The sequence below is a fragment of the Tinamus guttatus genome, unplaced genomic scaffold, assembly GCF_059628265.1.
Source record: "Tinamus guttatus ecotype Peru unplaced genomic scaffold, ASM5962826v1 Tinamus_guttatus_pri_ptg000314l, whole genome shotgun sequence".
NCBI classification, from domain to species: domain Eukaryota; kingdom Metazoa; phylum Chordata; class Aves; order Tinamiformes; family Tinamidae; genus Tinamus; species Tinamus guttatus.
The window spans coordinates 5,768,820-5,787,831 of record NW_028288848.1 but is presented as its reverse complement, the minus strand read 5'-3'; the positions used below and the strand labels follow the sequence as shown (position 1 = coordinate 5,787,831).

The 19,012-nt window shown below is 48.0% G+C and overlaps 1 protein-coding gene across 1 annotated transcript in view; it reads left to right on the top strand.

Moving 5' to 3' along the window:
• The first annotated feature begins 1,535 nt into the window (after positions 1-1,535).
• Positions 1,536-19,012, top strand: part of CNNM2 (cyclin and CBS domain divalent metal cation transport mediator 2) — a 112,168-nt gene continuing 94,691 nt past the window's right edge. The window contains exon 1 of the mRNA XM_088528658.1: positions 1,536-3,135. Within this exon, the coding sequence (XP_088384784.1) occupies positions 1,536-3,135 (1,600 nt within the window). The remainder of the gene's footprint in view (positions 3,136-19,012) is intronic.

The window sequence follows — 19,012 nt, the reverse complement described above, 5'->3', positions numbered from 1 at the left end:
CCCAGACTGCTTATCCTGACCTCTGCCATGAGCAAAAGAGGGGAGCGATTAATTCACTATTTAGGGATTAAACATATAAATAATGCCCATAAACATAGTTTCCTGGAAAGTCGCCTTGCCAAGCCATCCTCCTGGGTTTGGGTGCGACCATGAGTCTGACAAGTCTGGTTTACCACAAATTCCAACAGTGTTTTGGATTTGGAGCTATGTAGTGCCATGAGATATTCCTGCTTAGGGAGATACGGTGGTTTTGGGGACCAGACGCTAGTTAGTCCTATTTTATTGTGTACTGATGATGAAGCCAAGGCATTGATTAATTTGCCCTGGCACATCCCTCCCTCCTTGCCTATTTACTTGCAAAGTCTTTCATAAAGTCCCTAAAATCCCATCCTGGGAGGTGGTGGCAATTAGCTCTCGTCATCAAAGAGAGTCATCCCAGGGCGAGCGAAAGAGCAGATGGGGCAAGGGGGCTCCCACCTGCAAAAGTCTTCATTAAAAAGGCACAAATCCCCACAGGGGACCTTTTATTTCTCCAGCTTTCCAGAGAAAAGAGGCACCCAGTGCTGCTCCAGCAGCGAGACCCCCGCATGTGACACGCATATGTAAAAAGGCCACAGCTAAAAGACACGGGGGGTCCACAGCCCCGTTTCCTGTAAATCCTTGGCATTTGGGGGCAGGAATGGGAGGCAGCAGGAGAAAAAAACACAAATTCACACGAGTGACACTGCGTGTCGGTGTCTGCCTGGGCCTGCGGGCCGCGGACAGGTCCCTGGACGCAGCCTGGACCCTCCTTGGCGGGGCTTACAGGGAGCCGGTGCCATTTGGGGCAATTTGGGGTGTTCTGGGGCAATTCGGGCCCGATTCGAGACGGCGCTAGGGACTCCCCGCCATTCGGCCCCGGCCGCTCGTCGGCCGCGGGGCCGCCAGGGGGCGCTGCGGCACCGCCGACCGCGCGGCGCGGAGGGGGCGGCCCCGGCTGCCGCCTCCCCTCCCGCCCCCGGCCCGCGGCGGCGCCCCCGGCGCCCGCACCGGGACGCCCCGCCCCGCGGCACGCGCCGGCGCCGGCCCGCCGGCCGCGGCGCGCTGCCATTGGTCGCGCCCCTCCGAGGCCCCGCCCCGCCGGGCGCCAGGCGCGCCGCCATTGGCCGCTCTCCGCGCGGCGGCCCCGCCCCCGCGCGCCTGGCGTACACAACGGAGTCACGCGCCCCCCGCGCTGGGGAGGTCGGCGGGGCGGGCGGGGGCGGGGCCAGCGCGGCCCCGGCGGAGCGGCGCGGGCCCCCATTGGCGGCGCGCGCCGGCGGGCACCGCCCCCGCGAGGCGGGCGGGGGCGGGGCGGCGCGGGCAGCGGCTTGAGGCGGCGCTCGGCTCGGCCCGGCCCGGCAGTCGCCGCCTCTCGGCTCCCGCGGGCAGCCCGTGCCCGCCGCCTCGCCCGCCGCGCCGCGCCCGCCGCCGCCAGCGCCGCCGGGGGAGCCGGGCCACGCCGCGGGCGCCGCGCGGCGATGCGGGGCCGCGGCGGTGCCGCGCTCTGACTAAATATGGCCGCGCTGCCCGGTGGGAACATGGCGGGGGGCGGGCGGGGGGCGCGCGTGGTGCTGCTGCTGCTGCTCGGCGGCTGCCTGGCCCGGCGGCCCCCGGCCTCCGCCGCCGCCGCGCCGCCCGCCGCCGGCTCCCCCCCCTCCTCGCCCTCCTCCGGGCGGGCGGCCGACGAGGAGACCGTGATCATCGGCCTGCGCCTGGAGGACACGGACGACGTCTCCTTCATGGAGGGGGGCGCGCTGCGGGTGAGCGAGCGCACGCGGGTGAAGCTGCGCGTCTACGGGCAGAACATCAACAACGAGACGTGGTCGCGCATCGCCTTCACGGAGCACGAGCGGCGGCGCGGCGGGCGCGCGGCGGCGGCGGCGGCGGGGGGCGCGGCGGGCCGCGGCGGCGGCGCGGGGGCGGCGGCGGGCGGCGGCGGCGGCGCCCCGCAGCGCTGCGGCATCCGCACCTCGGACATCATCATCCTGCCGCACATCGTGCTCAACCGCCGCACCTCGGGCATCATCGAGATCGAGATCAAGCCGCTGCGCAAGACCGAGAAGAGCAAGTCCTACTACCTGTGCACGTCGGTGTCGGCGCCCGCCGCCGCCGCGCTGGGGCCCGGCACGGCCGGAGGGCTGGCGGGCGCCGAGGGGCCCGCGGGGCCCCCGCCCTGGGGCGAGACCACCTGGATCTACCACGATGGCGAGGACACCAAAATGATCGTGGGCGAGGAGAAGAAGTTCCTGCTGCCCTTCTGGCTGCAGGTCATCTTCATCTCGCTGCTGCTCTGCCTTTCGGGCATGTTCAGCGGCCTCAACCTGGGCCTCATGGCCCTGGACCCCATGGAGCTGCGTATCGTGCAGAACTGCGGCACGGACAAGGAGAAGAACTACGCCAAGCGCATCGAGCCTGTGCGCCGCCAGGGCAACTACCTACTGTGCTCCCTCTTGCTGGGCAATGTCCTGGTCAACACTACGCTCACCATCCTGCTGGACGACATTGCCGGCTCTGGGCTGGTGGCCGTGGTGGTCTCCACCATCGGTATCGTCATCTTCGGCGAGATCGTGCCGCAGGCCATTTGCTCTCGGCACGGCCTGGCCGTGGGCGCCAACACCATCTTCCTCACTAAATTTTTCATGATGATGACCTTTCCGGCCTCCTACCCAGTCAGCAAGCTGCTGGACTGCGTCCTGGGCCAGGAGATCGGCACGGTCTACAACCGTGAGAAGTTGCTGGAGATGCTGCGGGTCACCGACCCTTATAACGACCTAGTTAAAGAGGAGCTCAACATTATCCAGGGAGCCCTGGAGCTGCGCACCAAGACGGTGGAGGATGTGATGACTCCACTCCGAGACTGTTTCATGATCGCTGCTGAGGCTGTGCTGGACTTCAACACTATGTCTGAGATCATGGAGAGTGGCTATACCCGCATCCCAGTGTTTGAGGGTGACCGCTCCAACATTGTGGACCTGCTCTTCGTTAAGGACCTGGCTTTTGTGGACCCTGACGACTGCACCCCGCTCAAGACCATCACCCGCTTCTACAATCACCCGCTGCACTTTGTCTTCAATGACACTAAGCTCGATGCCATGCTGGAGGAGTTCAAGAAAGGTGGGACATGCTGGTGACAGGGGTGTGGGGGGGAGGTCTGGCTCAGGGAGCATCCACTGTGTGCCAGCCTGGGACATGGGGGTTCTCCAGGTATGTCCTTTCTTTCCTTGTCCCCAGAGGGCCCTGGGAAGGTTTGCTCAAGGTGGCCCCTGCTTAGGAACGTGTCACATCTGCCAGCTCCCTGACCTGAGAAGCTGGTATGTGCCTGGCAGGTGGCGTGTGTGCCCCCTACCTCTTTCCCCAACGATTTTGAGGGGGGTGTGTGTCTGTGGGCACAGTACCAAGCCAGTGTCCCCCTGCCCCATCCACCTGGGCAGTGGGAGCTGCTCATGTGAATCTGCACCCGTTGCTTGGCGGTGTCTTCTCGGCCTCCTCGGGCAGCAAGGAGGGGGCTGCTCGCTAGGTCTCTCCTATCTTTCAGGCTTAGTGTGCACACATGTGTGGAGATAAACAAGGCTTTTTAACTCCATTCATAGGTCTGCCCGGGTGACTTCCATTCCCTGCTCCAGCTATTTCAATTGACACTCTGGTCTTGTAGCTTGTAAATAGTTGCAGGGTGCTCTTTCTGCATGAGTCTGAAAATATGTTTGAGCGTGCTTGTTAGTGCTGTTCTTTGGGGTTGCAGACCTCCTTACCTAGGCTCCCTGTGCCACAACGGTTGGAGCTGTGTAAGTCCTCATCCTTTTCTCCTCTCGCTGGCCTTGCATTAGCTGCTTCCAAATAGGACTGAGGCTTTCCAGTGTCATCCTAACGGTGGGAGGTACTGACCTGACAAGTGCATCTTAATTCCCATTACCTTTCGCATTACCTTAATTTCCATTACCTAATTCCCAAACCTTTGTTTATGGGAGAGGAAGAAAATATTGCTTTTTAAATGTGTCCTTTTTTTCAAGCAGAGTAATTGTGCAGACTCTATATCCTGTGCAGGAAAGTACTCAAACAAATAGTAAATATCAAATATTTCTGTACTGCCTGAGGTAATGTGAGTGCCATGGGGCTGATCATACCCGTGGAGTTCTGATCAAAGTACTGCTGAGCAGCTCAGTCCCTGGGAGATAACCAGACTGAAAGAGGGATCTTTATGGTGGCATTGACACGCTGTGCGGCTAATGGAGCATATTTAAGTTAACCTTTTATGAGCTGCAAAAGTTATCTCAAGTAGAACTTTGTAAATGGCATTTATGGTCTTTCTAGGTAATAAACTCTACCTTAAATTTCCATGTACTATTCAATCCACGCACTGAGCCTGGACAGCATGGCACTTGAGCTGTTTCTTGTTGAACACAATTTCTGTGATTTAGGGGATTATACCATTGGTTTTATGATCTCTATTTCATCTTCACAAATAAAAGCAAATGTGTTGTTCTAATCTGGTCAGTAAGAAGTAGAGGAAAATATTTCGTTTAACACCCCTCTACCTCTGTGTAGAGATGGGGATTCCTCCTTCGGTTCTGAGCTGTTGGAAGAAGAGATGAATCTGTGGTCTGGAGCTACAGAACCCGCAGCTCGGATCTGAAACGAAGTTACGTCACTTAACTGCTGGCTGGTTAAAGGAAATTCTGCTGCACGTGCGAGTAGAGCGTTTTTCCCCAGCTCCCTCTTCCCCAGTCCTTCAGACCCAAGGAGATGGCATGCCCATGTGCTTAACCTCTAGTGAAATCTGAACTGTTTTGTTTGTAGCAATGTGTCTAAGGCGTGAAAATCATTTTGGGTACTTTATTTTCTCCTGTCTGAAGGAGATGAAACACAGTCCTGTGTGTTAACAAAGAAGTCCTTTTATTTAACTGCAGGGAGAGGTAGGTACTCATTTTAATCCTGCATGTGTGGCTGTGCCAAATACTGTTTCTTACTTTAAAAAGAAAAAAAAAATTGCCTAAAAGAGGCTTCTTAAATTTTTCTGGGTGTCTTGGAAGGTACAAAGGAGGGATTGCTTTCCTGGGTAGTTGGAGGGCTTCCCTTGTCTGCATGAGGAAACTTCCCATTGCCGCAGTTCCAGGATGATTTCCTCGTGTGTGTGTGTGTGTGTGTGTGTGTGTGTGTGTGTGTGTGTGTGTGTGTTCCCTCCTGAAATCACCTTTTGTTTTTTTCCCCTCAGAAATAGTCTCTGTGGTAGTGAATTAACTCAGGATAGCTCGAGCTGCAGAGTTTTGCTCCAGAATATCCATGCTGGGTGGTTTGTATGGACAAGCCCTGATAGCAGAGCCAGCTTTGTCCTAACCAGTTTCTCTTTGAAATCACAGATATGGTGGAAATAAATGCCTTCCTTTGTGGCTTTTGAAATGAATGTAAATAACTGATAGCCTGCTCAGTCTGGCAGAGCCCAGAGTCTTTTGCAAGAGTTCTTCAAACTCTTCCTCAGGGCAACCTTGCCAGATTCCCATGAGAATGTACAAATTAAGGGGGAAGAGTTGAATTGCATGTTGCTCTTTACTATGGCGTTGAAAGTAAACACACTTGCTGTTTTTAATCATTCCCTCCCTACCACATCAGCCTTTCAGCACAGCAGACTTGCTTGGCGAGCCCTGTGCGATTCTACCCTGACCTGGGTTCCTGCTATTGCAGTAGGGTGCAATGGGCAGCTAGTGCTGCTGGCAACGGAATAGTTTAATTCATTTAAAGGAAGAGGTCTGCTCTCTGAGAAGTTCAGTGGTTAGCTGGGCACAGGGATTCGAAGCTCAGTTTGGGACAGGAGCAAAACATTCTTAGTTCAAACTTCGAATTGAGACTTAGGAGGAGATGATTAAAAGACAAATGTGGTAGGATATAAGTACTTGGACTGTCGTGGAAGATGAATCTGGTAGGTCTGAACTTTTTCTGGTGTTTAGGCTGAAAGTTGGAGGGTTTGTTTGTGAGCCCATTCATTAATGTTCTTTGCCCACAGTTACAAAATAAAAATCTGTTTTCCTTCCATGCTGCCAGGCAAGAAATTTTAAATCGGAGAGCGCTCTGCAGCATATTCCCCTCCCTTGTTGCTTAAACCTCTTAAAATATGAATAAACATGACTCCTGATGAGTCTGCAAAAAGGCTTGTCTTATAAAAAGCATTGCTTATTTAAAAATAAATTAATAAGAAGCTTCTGGAAATGGAACAATTTTCTGTCCTGTCAACAGACCATGAATCTCTACCAGTACTGTCAAATCTCTTTGCCTGCAAATTGTACAGGATAGGTTTTAGCTTTCTTGAATTCAGCTCATGTTTAATAATGCAGCGAGGTATAAGGTACTCTTTATTTTAGTCTAAGAAATGACCTGCCTGACTTTGCTCGGCACAAAGGTAGATCTCATCTGAAATAAGTGCGTTCCCAGGTAATCTGATGTTGGCTGTTGCTGTAAAGAGGAGTAAGGTGTTATCTCTCCCAGCATCTGAGTGTGTCCTGGCTCCTAAGCTGCCCTGGGGAGTGAGTGAGTGACAAAGTCTTATTTTGGGAAAGAAGCTGGTCTACTGTTTCCCCTGTTTACAAGCATGTGGGCTTTATATATTATATATATATATAATGTTGCAGTTTTCCTAGCGCTTTACTGCAGTGCTCTCTGGCACTTTGCTCTTGGTGTTTTTCACTGGCTGATCTCCACATGTGTGATCTGAAATCCAAAGTATTCTATTTCTAGCTCCCCGCATGCCACAGCTACAAGAATTCAGCTTGAAAAGCATTGTGTTGTAATACTAATATTTTAAGATTGGCCCCCGTACTATGAGCCATTGTATGGCTGCTTTCCTGGTGGCTGGGACAGCTTAGGAATGCAGGAATTTCTCAATCAGAGTCCTCCTTATCTGTTGCCATTGCAGATCTGGGGACTTTGAGTCATATGTTTTGATCTTATTTTTATCTGTCCCATTATTACGTTATACTAAAGATCAGTTGTTAACCTGTTACAAAAAAAGCCGTGGTAGGTAATTGTGTTCAGTAGTCCTGAGATCTTTTTCTCGGAATTGCATGGCAGCCTTGAGAAACTGACTGGATTCCTTACCCAAATCACTGTCAGTTGGACCGTAAATATTTTTCTTCTCTGAAAACCTTGTCAGATTTTGCATGCTGAACTTCTCTCTGTACTCTGTTGATCTTGTGTTGTCTGTTTTTAATAGTGTGTGGCTATATTTGGTTTAGATATAGGAGCTTTAGGGAAGCTTTCTCTTTCTTTCCAATTCCTCCTCTCTCTGCAAAGACAACCAAGGTGCAGCAAGGCTTAAACCCACAAGCTTTATTTTTGAGAGGAGCAAAGAAGAATACCTAGATCTGGTTGCTCTTGCATGGATCCCCTCTTGGAAGTGAGTAGGATAGTGAGTGATTGGTGGCCTTGGGAATGCAAAGCTCTGCGTTATTGTTCTGGTTTGAGTTTTCTTTCTGTCATTAGGTCCCACATCTCTCTTGCAGCTCAACCCCAAATCTGTGAGTGGTTTCTTTTTTGGTCTCTTGAAGGTTAGATGGGTTCCCATCTTGCTGAGTCTGCATCCAGACCTGCCAGGAGTGACCTTTGAATGCTCTATTTTTTTTCCTAGTTCATCTACTAGATATTCAGTCTCTTTAAGTCATTTTTTCGTTCAGGCTTGTGATTGCAGCAGTGCAAGGAACTGGAGGAAACTACATAAATCCTTTCTGGATTATCAAAGAACTGTTTGGAAGACAATACGATCTTCAAGGCTGTGTGGCTAATAAAAGGGGTCTCCTTTGGTTCAGTTTGGAAAAATTCTCACAAGTGGAAATGTGTTGAGATCTAGCATGGACAGTCTTTTAGGAAGAAGAGTAGGAGATGGAAGTGAGATCACCAGAAAGATACAGAGAGCTGCAGAAATGCCTGCAGATTTGTTCCCCGAAGGAGCATCGCGTGGTGTGAGGAGGTGCCACGGGGCAAACGGTGGGTGCTGGGCTGCCAGGAGCCTCGCTGGCCCCGCAGGGCTCCGCGGGGACACTGCTCATTCCCCTGTGGAGGAGAGGACGGGGTCACTGCAGGTAGCCCTGGGGCTGGTGTGCCCAGGGGTGAGCATTGGAGAACAGCCGCAGTGCTTCTGAGCTCCCTGCTGGGAAGCTTTTTTATAGGGCCTGTGGGAATAAGAGAAGGTGCTGAGGAGCAGCCCTGCTTCTTCAGCCAGTCCTGGTGAAGATCCTGTCTGGAAGCTAAGTTTTGTTGTTGAAAGCAGAATGAAACATGGTTTATGTGGCTGACAGGGAGGGGAGTAAATTAATTAAATGCCTTCATGAATGTTCTGAGCAACACAGAATCTGAGCAAAAAAGTCATACCTGTGCTGGAGGTGTGTATGGGGTGTTCTCTGTGTTCCTGTGGTTTTTAAAGTAGAATAGGGAGGAGAGATTGGATGCAGACTTCCAGTTGAATTCAGTAGTGCACCAAAAAGATGAGGTAATGTAGCCATTGCAGGATTCCCCCAGTGGAGCTAAAGGTATTGCCTTTAGTAAAATAGTCCTAGATATTTTTCCTCTCTGTGAGTGTGTTTAATAAACACTGAACTTGGTCAGCTCCTGCTTGCATGCAGGTGAACAGCAGTAGTGGGGAACCCCATTCTGCTTCAGGGTGTTCGGGGTGGTTCCCCCTGTGTTCTTAACCTTAGAAAATGCTAAATGGGAAACTGAAATGCTATTGTACTTTTGCTGTTTAGTCAGTCAATATTAGGAAGTACTAAAATTGAAGTAATCTGTACTACTGTTATTTGATCTTCGACTGTGCAAGCATTGTAATGCAGCTTCTAATTAGATTATCACAGACTGTCTTTTCAAGACCTCTGGGTAGCTGTGTGATGCAAGAAATTAGTTTGAGACATTCTTATCAGCTTCTTTTAGTGCTCTGCCAACACAGATATTTGGGCCAAAAATCATCCTCTGCTAACCTAATATATTAGATCATCCATCTTTATTTAATGTAGCAAATCCATTCTGATGCTTATGTATTAGGCTATTAGCGTGTACAGTTGAAGGAGAACTCACCACAAAGCCATCCAATGATAAATTTATTTTTGGCAGACTGCAATATCATTCTGGTAACTGAGGAAAGGAGGGAGTTGACTACTTTATGTGTATTTAAAAGCTCTAGCTCTCTCCCTTCTTTACTGGAGAAATCCAGCCCTATGGTAAGCAGGAGTACAGGCAGGTTATTAGGCCGATTAGCTTGCAGCATTAGTGCCGTAGAGAAGACCTCATTTCTGTGCTGTTGAAGAGTAGTGTCAAATTTTGTCTTGCCTCATTTTGAGAACAGACATGCTAGTGCAGAGGAATTAGGTAGAGAATCTGAAATCCCACCACTTCATTTCTGCTAAACACACTGCATTGTATATTTAATATTAGAAATCCCAAGTCAGTTTTACAGCTACGTCGGCATCATAAAGTAAACCTAGAATGAAAGGAGCTGCCGAGCCCTGTGTTGAATGGATCTGTCTGGTCTTGGCATAACTTTTTCCATTAATATTTGAACTAATGACAAAGAGCTGTTATGTTCCTTTCCAGAGCAGTGGTACAACTGCCAGTCTGGGTAGACTTCCAATATCGAGTCCCTCCTGATTCACGAATGGAGACTGTAAAACTGGCCCTCAGCACAGAGGACTGCAGTTCACCAGACCGCAGTGTGTCTGGTGGGCATGACTTGGCTCCCTCGTTGTTTTGACCACGTCCTGAAACACAGCCTGCCAACTACAAATGGGAGAGTAAATACTTGGTGCTAATGAGGTGCAGCCGGCAGCACATGCTAACAGCTCCAGATCAGTTGTTTGATCCCAAATAACTCTTACCAAGGTCACGGAATCAATCCAGGCCCATCTAGTGAGGGGCTTTTGTTTCAGTTTTCTGTGATTATGTACTGCCGAAGTGGGATGAACTAGCCCTTCAGTAACCTCCTCGTGGTGGAACCCACCTTTGCCTTTGGCCTAGGAATTGATATGATCCAACAGTTGTTGGCAGAAAAACCTATACTGGGTATAAACTGGAGCTAAGCGTGGTGGTATAGAAAGAATTTGTGCAGAAGGGCACGAAAAGTGAACTTGGTTAAGGGACCGTAAGGGGTAGAGATGACCTGGTTACCTTGGTGTATGTCTTAAAGAGCTGGATACAGGAAAGAGGAAGGAATGGCCTGGAACAAGTAAGTCCAGAAAGCCCCATGGTGTTCAAAATGGCTTTTTGTACATCATGGGCAGGTTGGGCAGGTAGAGAAACTCAAATCTGCTAAAAATTTTCCTATGGCTTCTAAAATAAAACATGACAGGATGACTCTAGGACACGCAACCATGCCGTTGTGTCACAAAATTGACTTTGTAGAGGTAGGTCTCTGTGTGGCAGTCCTGCCAGGAGGAGAGTTGGCAGAGATACGTCTCTTCCAGAGAAGTCCCTCAAACTAGGGATGGGATGGCTCCTGCCTCTATGGCTGTGCGTACCTGATCCACTTACTGCCGTGGCCAGCTCGGCTTATCTTCCCTTTTGTGGCTTCCAAGAACTTAGAGGCTTTCTTTCCAAATTCCCTTTTTTGTCTCCCTTTGCTCAGGTTGCTCTTACCCTTGTATTCGAGTCTTCTGTACTAAATTTACACTCTGGAGAGTTGTAAGTAGGGGACCTTGGAAAATTTTGAGCACTCACTTTTTTTGTTTTGTGCTAAAATTGCTTAGGAGACCTGTGGAATTTGGGTAGGCAGCCAGTTCTTGCTGTACAGAAGAGTGATTTCATAGATGTTTGCCATGCTCCCTTGTTGTCTATGGGGCATCATGCAGGGGGTCTAACTGGCCTGTTTTAGGAGCACAGCCTGTAAATGTAAGACATATTTCTTTGTCTGGGCTGGCAGGAATGTTGAAAATTGGGATTCTTACAGGAAGTGTTTGTTGTGGTTATATTTGTGGTTTGAAGCTGTGATTCAGTCTTGTTCTTTACCCGCTAATGATGATATCCTCTTGAGAAGCCTGGGGAAATAATACTATAAAAGCAAGTTGTCTTGTAACCAAGTTCTCTTAAAGTACCTGAGCCCTAGATTGAGCAGAAACCTCAAAGCTAAGAAGGCATTTAAATGTGAGCAGGACATCTTTGTTGTCTCTTCCTATTGAAGTATTTTTGTCTCTTAAGTCTAGTTAAGTGCAGTAATTCCAGTATGTGAATGTGAAGCAGCCGCTATTTGTTTTGAGGGACTGTAAGTTGAAGGACAGAGCTAGAGCGATGCCTGTCAATCTGGGAACTGGTGATTACTAGGGCCTCCAGGGTAACAAGTTAAGGAGATTCTGCTGTAGTTACTAATTAATCAAGCAAGAGCCTGGCTGCAGCCAGAGGAGCTGGGCCAGAAGATGAGCGCATGCGTTAGTACAAAAGACCTACACAGTTGTGTTTTCTGTGGTGCCTTCCGTTGGGATTGCACCATGCCTCCTTCCGCTGGCAATCCCGAAGGAATCCGCTCTTCAGGCGAGAGCGATGTTGTAACGTTGCTCCGTGCCCTCGGGAATGGGCTCTCACTTGTCTGAGGTGCTCTCCTGCAATGAGAGTGAATGAAAGGGTTCCTTTATAGTGTGTTTTATGGGGGTATAATCTCCTGCAGCGATATGGCAGAGAAGGCCACGACTGTTGATCTTCGTGGATGTGAACAGAGCTTTATTTTACCCACTTGTCGGTGAGTTATCAGGGCCATGAAATGCTGACTCTGCCTCTTGGTTGTATAGTCTGCTGCCATTGAACAATCTTAACCTTAACCAATCTTAATCTGTTGCTATTCCTGGTTTCCTTCCAGTTTTCCACCTCTCGCCATTGGAACGTTGTCCTGGCAGCCCTTTGTACCAGGGAGTTCAAAGTGCAGGAGTGCAGCCCTCCTTGGCTGCAAAAGAGCCCGCAGGGCCCCTTGCATGCAGCACTGGTGTGAGGACAGAGCTGAGCCCTTACCCCTTTTTATTGCTTGTGAATTGCTTGTCAGTAATTTCTAGTCTTCTATTAAAAAAGGAAGAAAATATCTTGCCAGTGTGAACATGTCCTTGATAAAATTTGTAATTTGGCACGGAGGGTAGGTGTGGCTGTGAGTTTTAGACAAGCTGCAGGCTTAGTTCTTGCTATCTAGCTTGGGACATCTTTCCATTTGAAGCAAGGAATAGAGCTCTTCAACGGTCACAATTCCCATGCATAGCAAGTGCAGGCAAGGGCCTGAATTTAATATTACAGGGTATTTATTAAGAGGCATCGAATAAAGTTTATTAGTTAAAATAGGCCTAAATTGTGACTTATTTGGTAACTGTGAATAAGTCGCTAATTGTGACTGCTCAGTAGCTTAGAATTATTCAGTAGCTTGAATTCCAAGGAACCTCATTATTTATTTATCTATTTATTTTTCTTGAAGGTGGAAAAATCGATGTGTAATACACTTTATGTGAATGTGTGTGTGGTTTTGTTTCTTTGTTTGTTTTTGCAATTGAGGTATGAGTACAATAAAGCTGACTCTTGACTTTTTTTGATGCCCTGATGTAGGTTTTTTTGTTTCCTTTTGTTTTTTTTCCATGCTCTAAGTTGTAAACGTTAGAGGGAGGTTGCGGAGGAAGCGCTGCATCTCCTAAGACAGTGGTTATATAAGGCTGCTCGCTTAGCTGCTCCAGCAGAGCAGAGTTTGGGGGAGGCCGGCAGCGGTGCCCGTGCGAGTGACTCGCTACGTGCATTACACTGCTGTAGCTGTATGAGCTTCACACTGCTCTGGCAGATGTGATTTGATCTTTGCTGCATGCTGGTTCCCTGCCCTCGTGGGGAATAACTTATCTTCTCTTTGGTATTCCAGTTTGCCCGGAGCCTTTGGGGGCGGTTAGGTTTGAAAATGCCAATAACACCCCAGACAGATTCAAGGACTTCACACTGCTTGGTGGGAGGTTTTCTTTCTTCTTTCTTCTCTCTGTGGAAAAATTGCTTGTACCATGTGAATGGAATTTTCTTTTTTCTTTTTTTTTTTTTTTTTTTTTAGGCAAGAATCCTGTCAAAGTCACAGTTTACTTCCCTCCCGTTGACAATCTTGTGCAGACAGCACCTCGGCTACTAAGGCCTGAGTGCTCACGTGCAAGAGAAATGAGCCTGATGTTTTCTTACAGCAAACACAGAGGAAAAGCTACTTTTGTTTCTTTAGCCCATGTGTATTTGTGTTTTTTCTTATGACCCTTACAGAGGTCACAGCAAGGTTAAAGTTTTATTCCGTTTCCATCTGCATCTTTTTCATAGAGCAGGAACTGAAGGTTCTTTGGGGTGTTTCCCCTTGGTAAGGGTACAGGGGGGGTTATGATCGCTCCTGTGGGACTGTTTTGGCAGCAGTTTGCTGCTTTAATCCAACTGGTGTTGCGTTGACTGAAGACTCCTGGGAAGAATTTGGAGACCAAGAAGCTGCCCAGTTCACCCCGTGGGCAGCCTCATGAAGGGGGGAAAGTGGGAACCCCCAAGGTTTAGAGCTTCAGGAACATGGCTGAGCTGGTAAAGAAAAACCAAACCAGAACAAAAATAAACTTAATTTACCTACATAATCAATGCAGTTTCCAAGAGCTACAGCAGTCTGTTGCTTGATGCTAGTCATAGGGTTGAATCTCTTGAGTGCCACTGTGCAAGTGAGTATTGTAGCTTCCCTCCCTCCCTTTCTCCAGTGCCTCTGGAGTTACAGGTGGAGCTGAAGGACTCCCTGCTCTGCGTGATGCATCACAGGTGGGAAACTGGTCTTTCCTCCGCTTGGCCGGGACATACCTGCTGTGCAGGCTGAGAGGTTTACCAGGAGAGCTCTGCTGTCCTGTCAGTGGCTCTATTCTGTCGTTAATGTGTGCTCTTTGTTTTCTGTTTTCTTTTCTTTTTTTCTTTTTTCTTTTTTTTTTTTTTCCAGAACAGCTGTTCTGAATTTTCCAGTTTTTGCTGTAGTCTTTGAAACGAGCGTTTTCTCCTATGAGAGACTAAGCTGGGAGGCAGGGGGGAAGATACACACACACACACTGGAGCATTCAGGGCACTTTCATTTCTGACTCCTGGCTTGAGAGTCAGGTTTGAGCTTGTTGTCTGCCTGCTGCTTGAACATGGTCCAGTGCTAAGAGGGTTTACTACACTGCTGCTTTATAAATCATCAACCTCCCATCTTCCTGTAAAGGAAGGAATTTTGGAGTGTATCTTCCAAGAGTAATAGCCCTCCCAGCCCCATGCAATGCCCAGGCTCCAACCCAAGAGTTTCAAGGAAAGTATTCAGAAAGGGGAAACTTCTCTAGCTAGAGATCAGCATACTCTGAATAGCTCAGAACAAAGAAGTTGTTAAAACATCTCTTATTTTTCCAGGTTTATACTGATGATATTATGTAGTAATTTTGCCTTTTTTTTTTTTTTTTTTCTCCTCCCTCTGCCCAAATTCGAAGCATGGAAGTACCAAGGGCTGCATCTAGGCACCCTGCTTCTTAAAGTAGAGAAAAATCTCATCTCTAGGTTGGTATTTTCTGTGGCTTTGGGGATGGTCAAGATGAGAAATACGTAAAGATGTAACTGCATACAAAAGTTCTGTAAACAAGAACAGGCTCTATCTTTACCTCTAAAAAAACTCGGCTGGACACACAGGAGGTCAGATATTCCTGTTCCTGTTTGTTCAATTCTTCCACAACAAAAAAGACAAGCCAAGGAAACCAAGGGCATAACTCTGCTTGAAGCGAGTTGGAAGAGTGGCAGACAAGCAGAATGTGGGTCTCTTCGCACTTAAAGCTCTTTGAGTGGCCAAGCAAGTGTATCTGACAGAGCTGGTGGGGAAGTTGGTGGGGAGGAGCCTGCGTAGAGGCAGAGTTTGTCCCAGCTTCATGTGAGATGACAGCAGAACCACTGCAGCTTGCCAAGGTTGGTGGTGTTTGCCATCTTTACCCAAGGAAGCTGAATCCTGCCCATCTTAATGTGTCTCGCGTTAATGCGACCCCTTTGCTAGTGCATTAGAGGACAGCAGCCTGTGGTGGGCTGCTGCTGTTGTCCCCTTCCCCCAAATATGTTTCCACTTTCTCCTTTGCCCTTGTGTGAATGTTTGATGCTACAGTGAGCTACAACTGTTAACCCTGGAAAAGATTTTTTTGCTAGGGTAGCTATGGAGTTAAGTGAGCAGCAGATGTGGTGCTGGAGGTGGAGCATGAGAGAGGGTGAGCTCTGGCAGTGCTAACTTAAGCATTGTATCCTGAGACTCCTGAAGACTCAGCAAGATCTTTCCCACTGCAAAACATTGTGGTGTGTAAGAAATTGCCATCTGTTTTCCCCTTAGCACTTTCCTTGAAGTTTGCCTCTGTCACCTGGCATTTTACACCTCAAATTGTTGACAGAAGTGACAGTGGCAGCACCAGAGTTCAGCCAGAGGGACAGACATTTGGAAAGTCACCTGAAGTCAACCTTCTTTGATTCATTTCTAGAGGAATTAATGTCTCCTCCTGTTTTTGTAGAAGGAAAGTCTTTGGGATGGCAAGTAAAAATAAAGCATCCTAGATAATATAGCTGCCCTGGGAATTGCAGGAGCGAGCGAAGTACAGTCTGAGGGCAGGAGGGGTTGTGTTGTCTCATGCTCAGGCCAGAGTTAAGTGTTGGAGCCTTTGGATTTCCTAGTGTTGTCCAAAGTTGAGTACAAACTGTGATGCTTTCTCTTTGTGCTTCTGTTTCTTTGCTCTAGAATAAGCACTGACATTTTAATCCTATTCCCTTGCATCTATTGAGCATTTTACTGGGAACCAGTCTGTTTCCTTTTCTTCTGTAATTTAGGATGTATAATAAGAAGTTAGGCCTTAGTTTACAGGCCAGAACTCCTGTGTATGATGATGATAGCATCTTTCTGTATGCTGACAGTCCCTCTAGTGACTCTTTTTTGTTTCTCTTTCCTGTCAGCATCTCTCTTAATGCCTTGCTCCCCTTTCTGCAGATCAACATGTACTTCAGCCTGGCGCTGTTTGTTGGCAGAGGGTGAGGAAAATCAGATGGGAGAAAGTAGCTGCAGTTGAGGTGCGAGGCCCCCCATTAGACAAGGGTGCGGAGATGCAGTTAAGGTGAATGTCCTGGGGTTAGCGGCTTGCTCTGTGTAGCTTTATGGGTACTAAAATTACTGTCATAAAGTCGAGTATCTCATGCTTTTTAACCCTTTGCTAACACAGGAGCTTTTATTCTGTCTTTGTTAACTGTTAGAGGTACCATAATCCTTTTATCCTGTGTGTCTTGGCTTTAGTTTAGACAGCTGTAAAGTAATAGTTTATGAAAACCTCTCTCCCTTGTGATAACTCAACCTTGGAGCAGGGTTGTGCAAGGGAAGCTCTCTCTGTGCCACACTGTCCCGCTTTATTCCGAGGATGCTGCTGGAGAGTGGTTTCTGCTGCCTCTCACTGCCGTGCGCTGTAGGAAGAGGCTGCGCAGGCCTTTTCACGTCGGGGTCCAGGCTGTGCTGGCAACCATGACATGGGATTGTAAAAAAATAATCTGTCTTGCTGATATCACTGTCACTATGTTTCTTTGTGCTCTCCTTGGTGGGTTTGACATGCGCCCAAGCTGTGTGTGGGCACATGTCCTGCGCGCTGCGCGAGCACGTGGGGGTTGGATGCTGTTGGGGTCGGGCTGCTCTGCCTCGCTCCACCTCGGGTCTTTGCTGGAAGAGGCGGGGGCAGGATGGAGGAACTGTGAATTCTGCTGCTTGTTCTATTCAGAAAATGGATGCGACTGGGACAGTGGAGACATTCATTTTTTTTCCCTCTTTCTCTCAGGGTTTAGGTTTATGCAGTGAAGGTGTGGATAGCCACTAATTTCTCTCTCCCTTAACTGAGTGAATGGTGTCCCCTGGTAAAGTGCAAATGCAGGCATTTCATCACAAGAATTGCTACCAGAATGACAGAAATTTCTTTCAGAGCTTTTTTTTTTTTTTTTTTTTTTTTTTCTTCTTCTTTTTGAAACCCTTTGTCTTGGAGCAGGGAAATAAAGGCAGTGATGAACGAGCTGTGAAGGCTTCACAAGGAAGAGGTGGGAGTGTTGCAACATTTGCAATGTTAAACTTTGCAAGGTGCATGGAGTAGGTGGCTTACAGGCGGCCCTAGTCCCAACTTAGGCACATTTTTACCTGTGACACACCAGGCAAATTGCCTTCTGTATCAGCAGTGGTAAAGGGTTGCTAGACCTGTTTGACTTCGAGTCAGTCATTCTGGGGATTCTCTTTATCTGCACATGTGAGGGTCAGGAGGCTTTGAGAAGCCACCCTCTGGTCCCTGTGTCTGGCCTCCTCTCTGGAGGACCAGTGCTTAATACCAAAGCTGTGTTGGGAGAGGACGTTTTAGAAAGTGCTCACAAAAATAGTGTAGACAGTCCCTCTGCGGTCAGGTAAGGAGGCTGCAATGCTCGTGGGAGAAATCTGCAGCCACCTTTTAATAAGGCAGTGACTTCTAATGGTGGGAGGGTGCTTTAGTATGGGGTTTGAGTATCTTATTAGAAGGGGAAGAGGGGAAAGGAATATTCAACTAGCTTGGTAACTTCTGATTTAAAAACTGATAACAGCATTTACTGCGACTAGATGCATGGAAAGCGCTTGGCAATTCTTAAGCCTGGTAGTCATATGTCTTATTTTCCCTCATAATAACCTGTTTTTAATGTAAGTAACTATATTAATGCCCAGCAAAAATGCCAAATTCAGCATGAAGTGGTTTATTTGTATTGTGTAAGCATCAGTGCATCTTCGCAGCGATCATGTTTCTTGGTATATGGCATTTCTGCAGCAGATGACAATAATTATGGAACAAAGCAATGATCTTATCTATTTGCTTCTATTTTTATTTCTTCCAACTATTGCAGACTTCTATCAGATTGCTGAGATAAGCTGGAATCTTGGTGGGGGTAAACATTCAGAAACTCTGCAGTAGAGGACAGTGTGCAAGAACTGCTGTTATTTTCCTGTGTACTCCCATGCCTGGGAGACACGTAAGGCATAAAATATAGAAAATGTGTAATAGAAAAATAATATTTAGGCCTCACTTTGCCTTTGTGCTAGCTAGCGAGCTCCTAGTGTGCTCATCTGTATATTTGGCATGTCCGAGCGCTCCATTTAATGCCCCTGCTACCAAAACAGGTGCCACATAGGCACAGGCAAACGCGCCTGTTCCACCACAGGATGTGACTCATTGCTGAAGTGATGGTTCACTTAGTGCAGCTATGTTAAAAGGATGGAAAGTGTAAGGGTTTCCAGTGATAACTGTTTTCTTTGGATATTTTTTCTGTTACAGACACAGCAAGGAAATGTTTGAGTGTGGGCACTGGTCTATTAGGAATTAACTTGTAGCCATAAGCTTAATTTATGTGAGCCTCATAGGACAGGTAGCTGCTTCATAATGGCAGCTGAGCTACACTTGAGCCTATAAAAGAGTATTAAATTGATCTTCTAATATATTGGCTCATTTTGCAGTCCTGTTTTTCTACTTGGATATTTTAATTTTAAGACCTCTTTGGAAAAGACACTGGGAAAACTTGCAAACATTTTTCAAACAAAAGATGGTTTGTCCTTATGGCTGATTTGGACTCTTGCTCTGAAGTTTTTTTGTTTGGAAAACTGAAGTTCTTAGAAGTTAGATGGCCTTGGCTTTCTTTGTTCTTTCTCCTGTCTCAGACATCTGTATCGGCTCTCTTGCCGAGCTCTTTATCTTACTTGGCTTTTCTGTGGATGCCTGGAGGCCTTGGCTCACATTCTCAAGAGTGTCCACTGGTTCAAGAAGCCATCGCTGCTATCAAATTACCTTGACAGCTGTTGTCCCATTTCATATTTGCCATCCCCTCCCCCTGGCTCCCTTGTGATTTTTGGCAGAAGCAGTGGCTATTGAGCAACAAAACTTGGATCTGTGAATCCTGTTGTTGGTGGGAAAACGAGAGGAGAGTGTGCGAGTTAATGCCTTGCAACTCGACTTCTTGCTGATGTAAAATCAGTAGCGTCTTTATT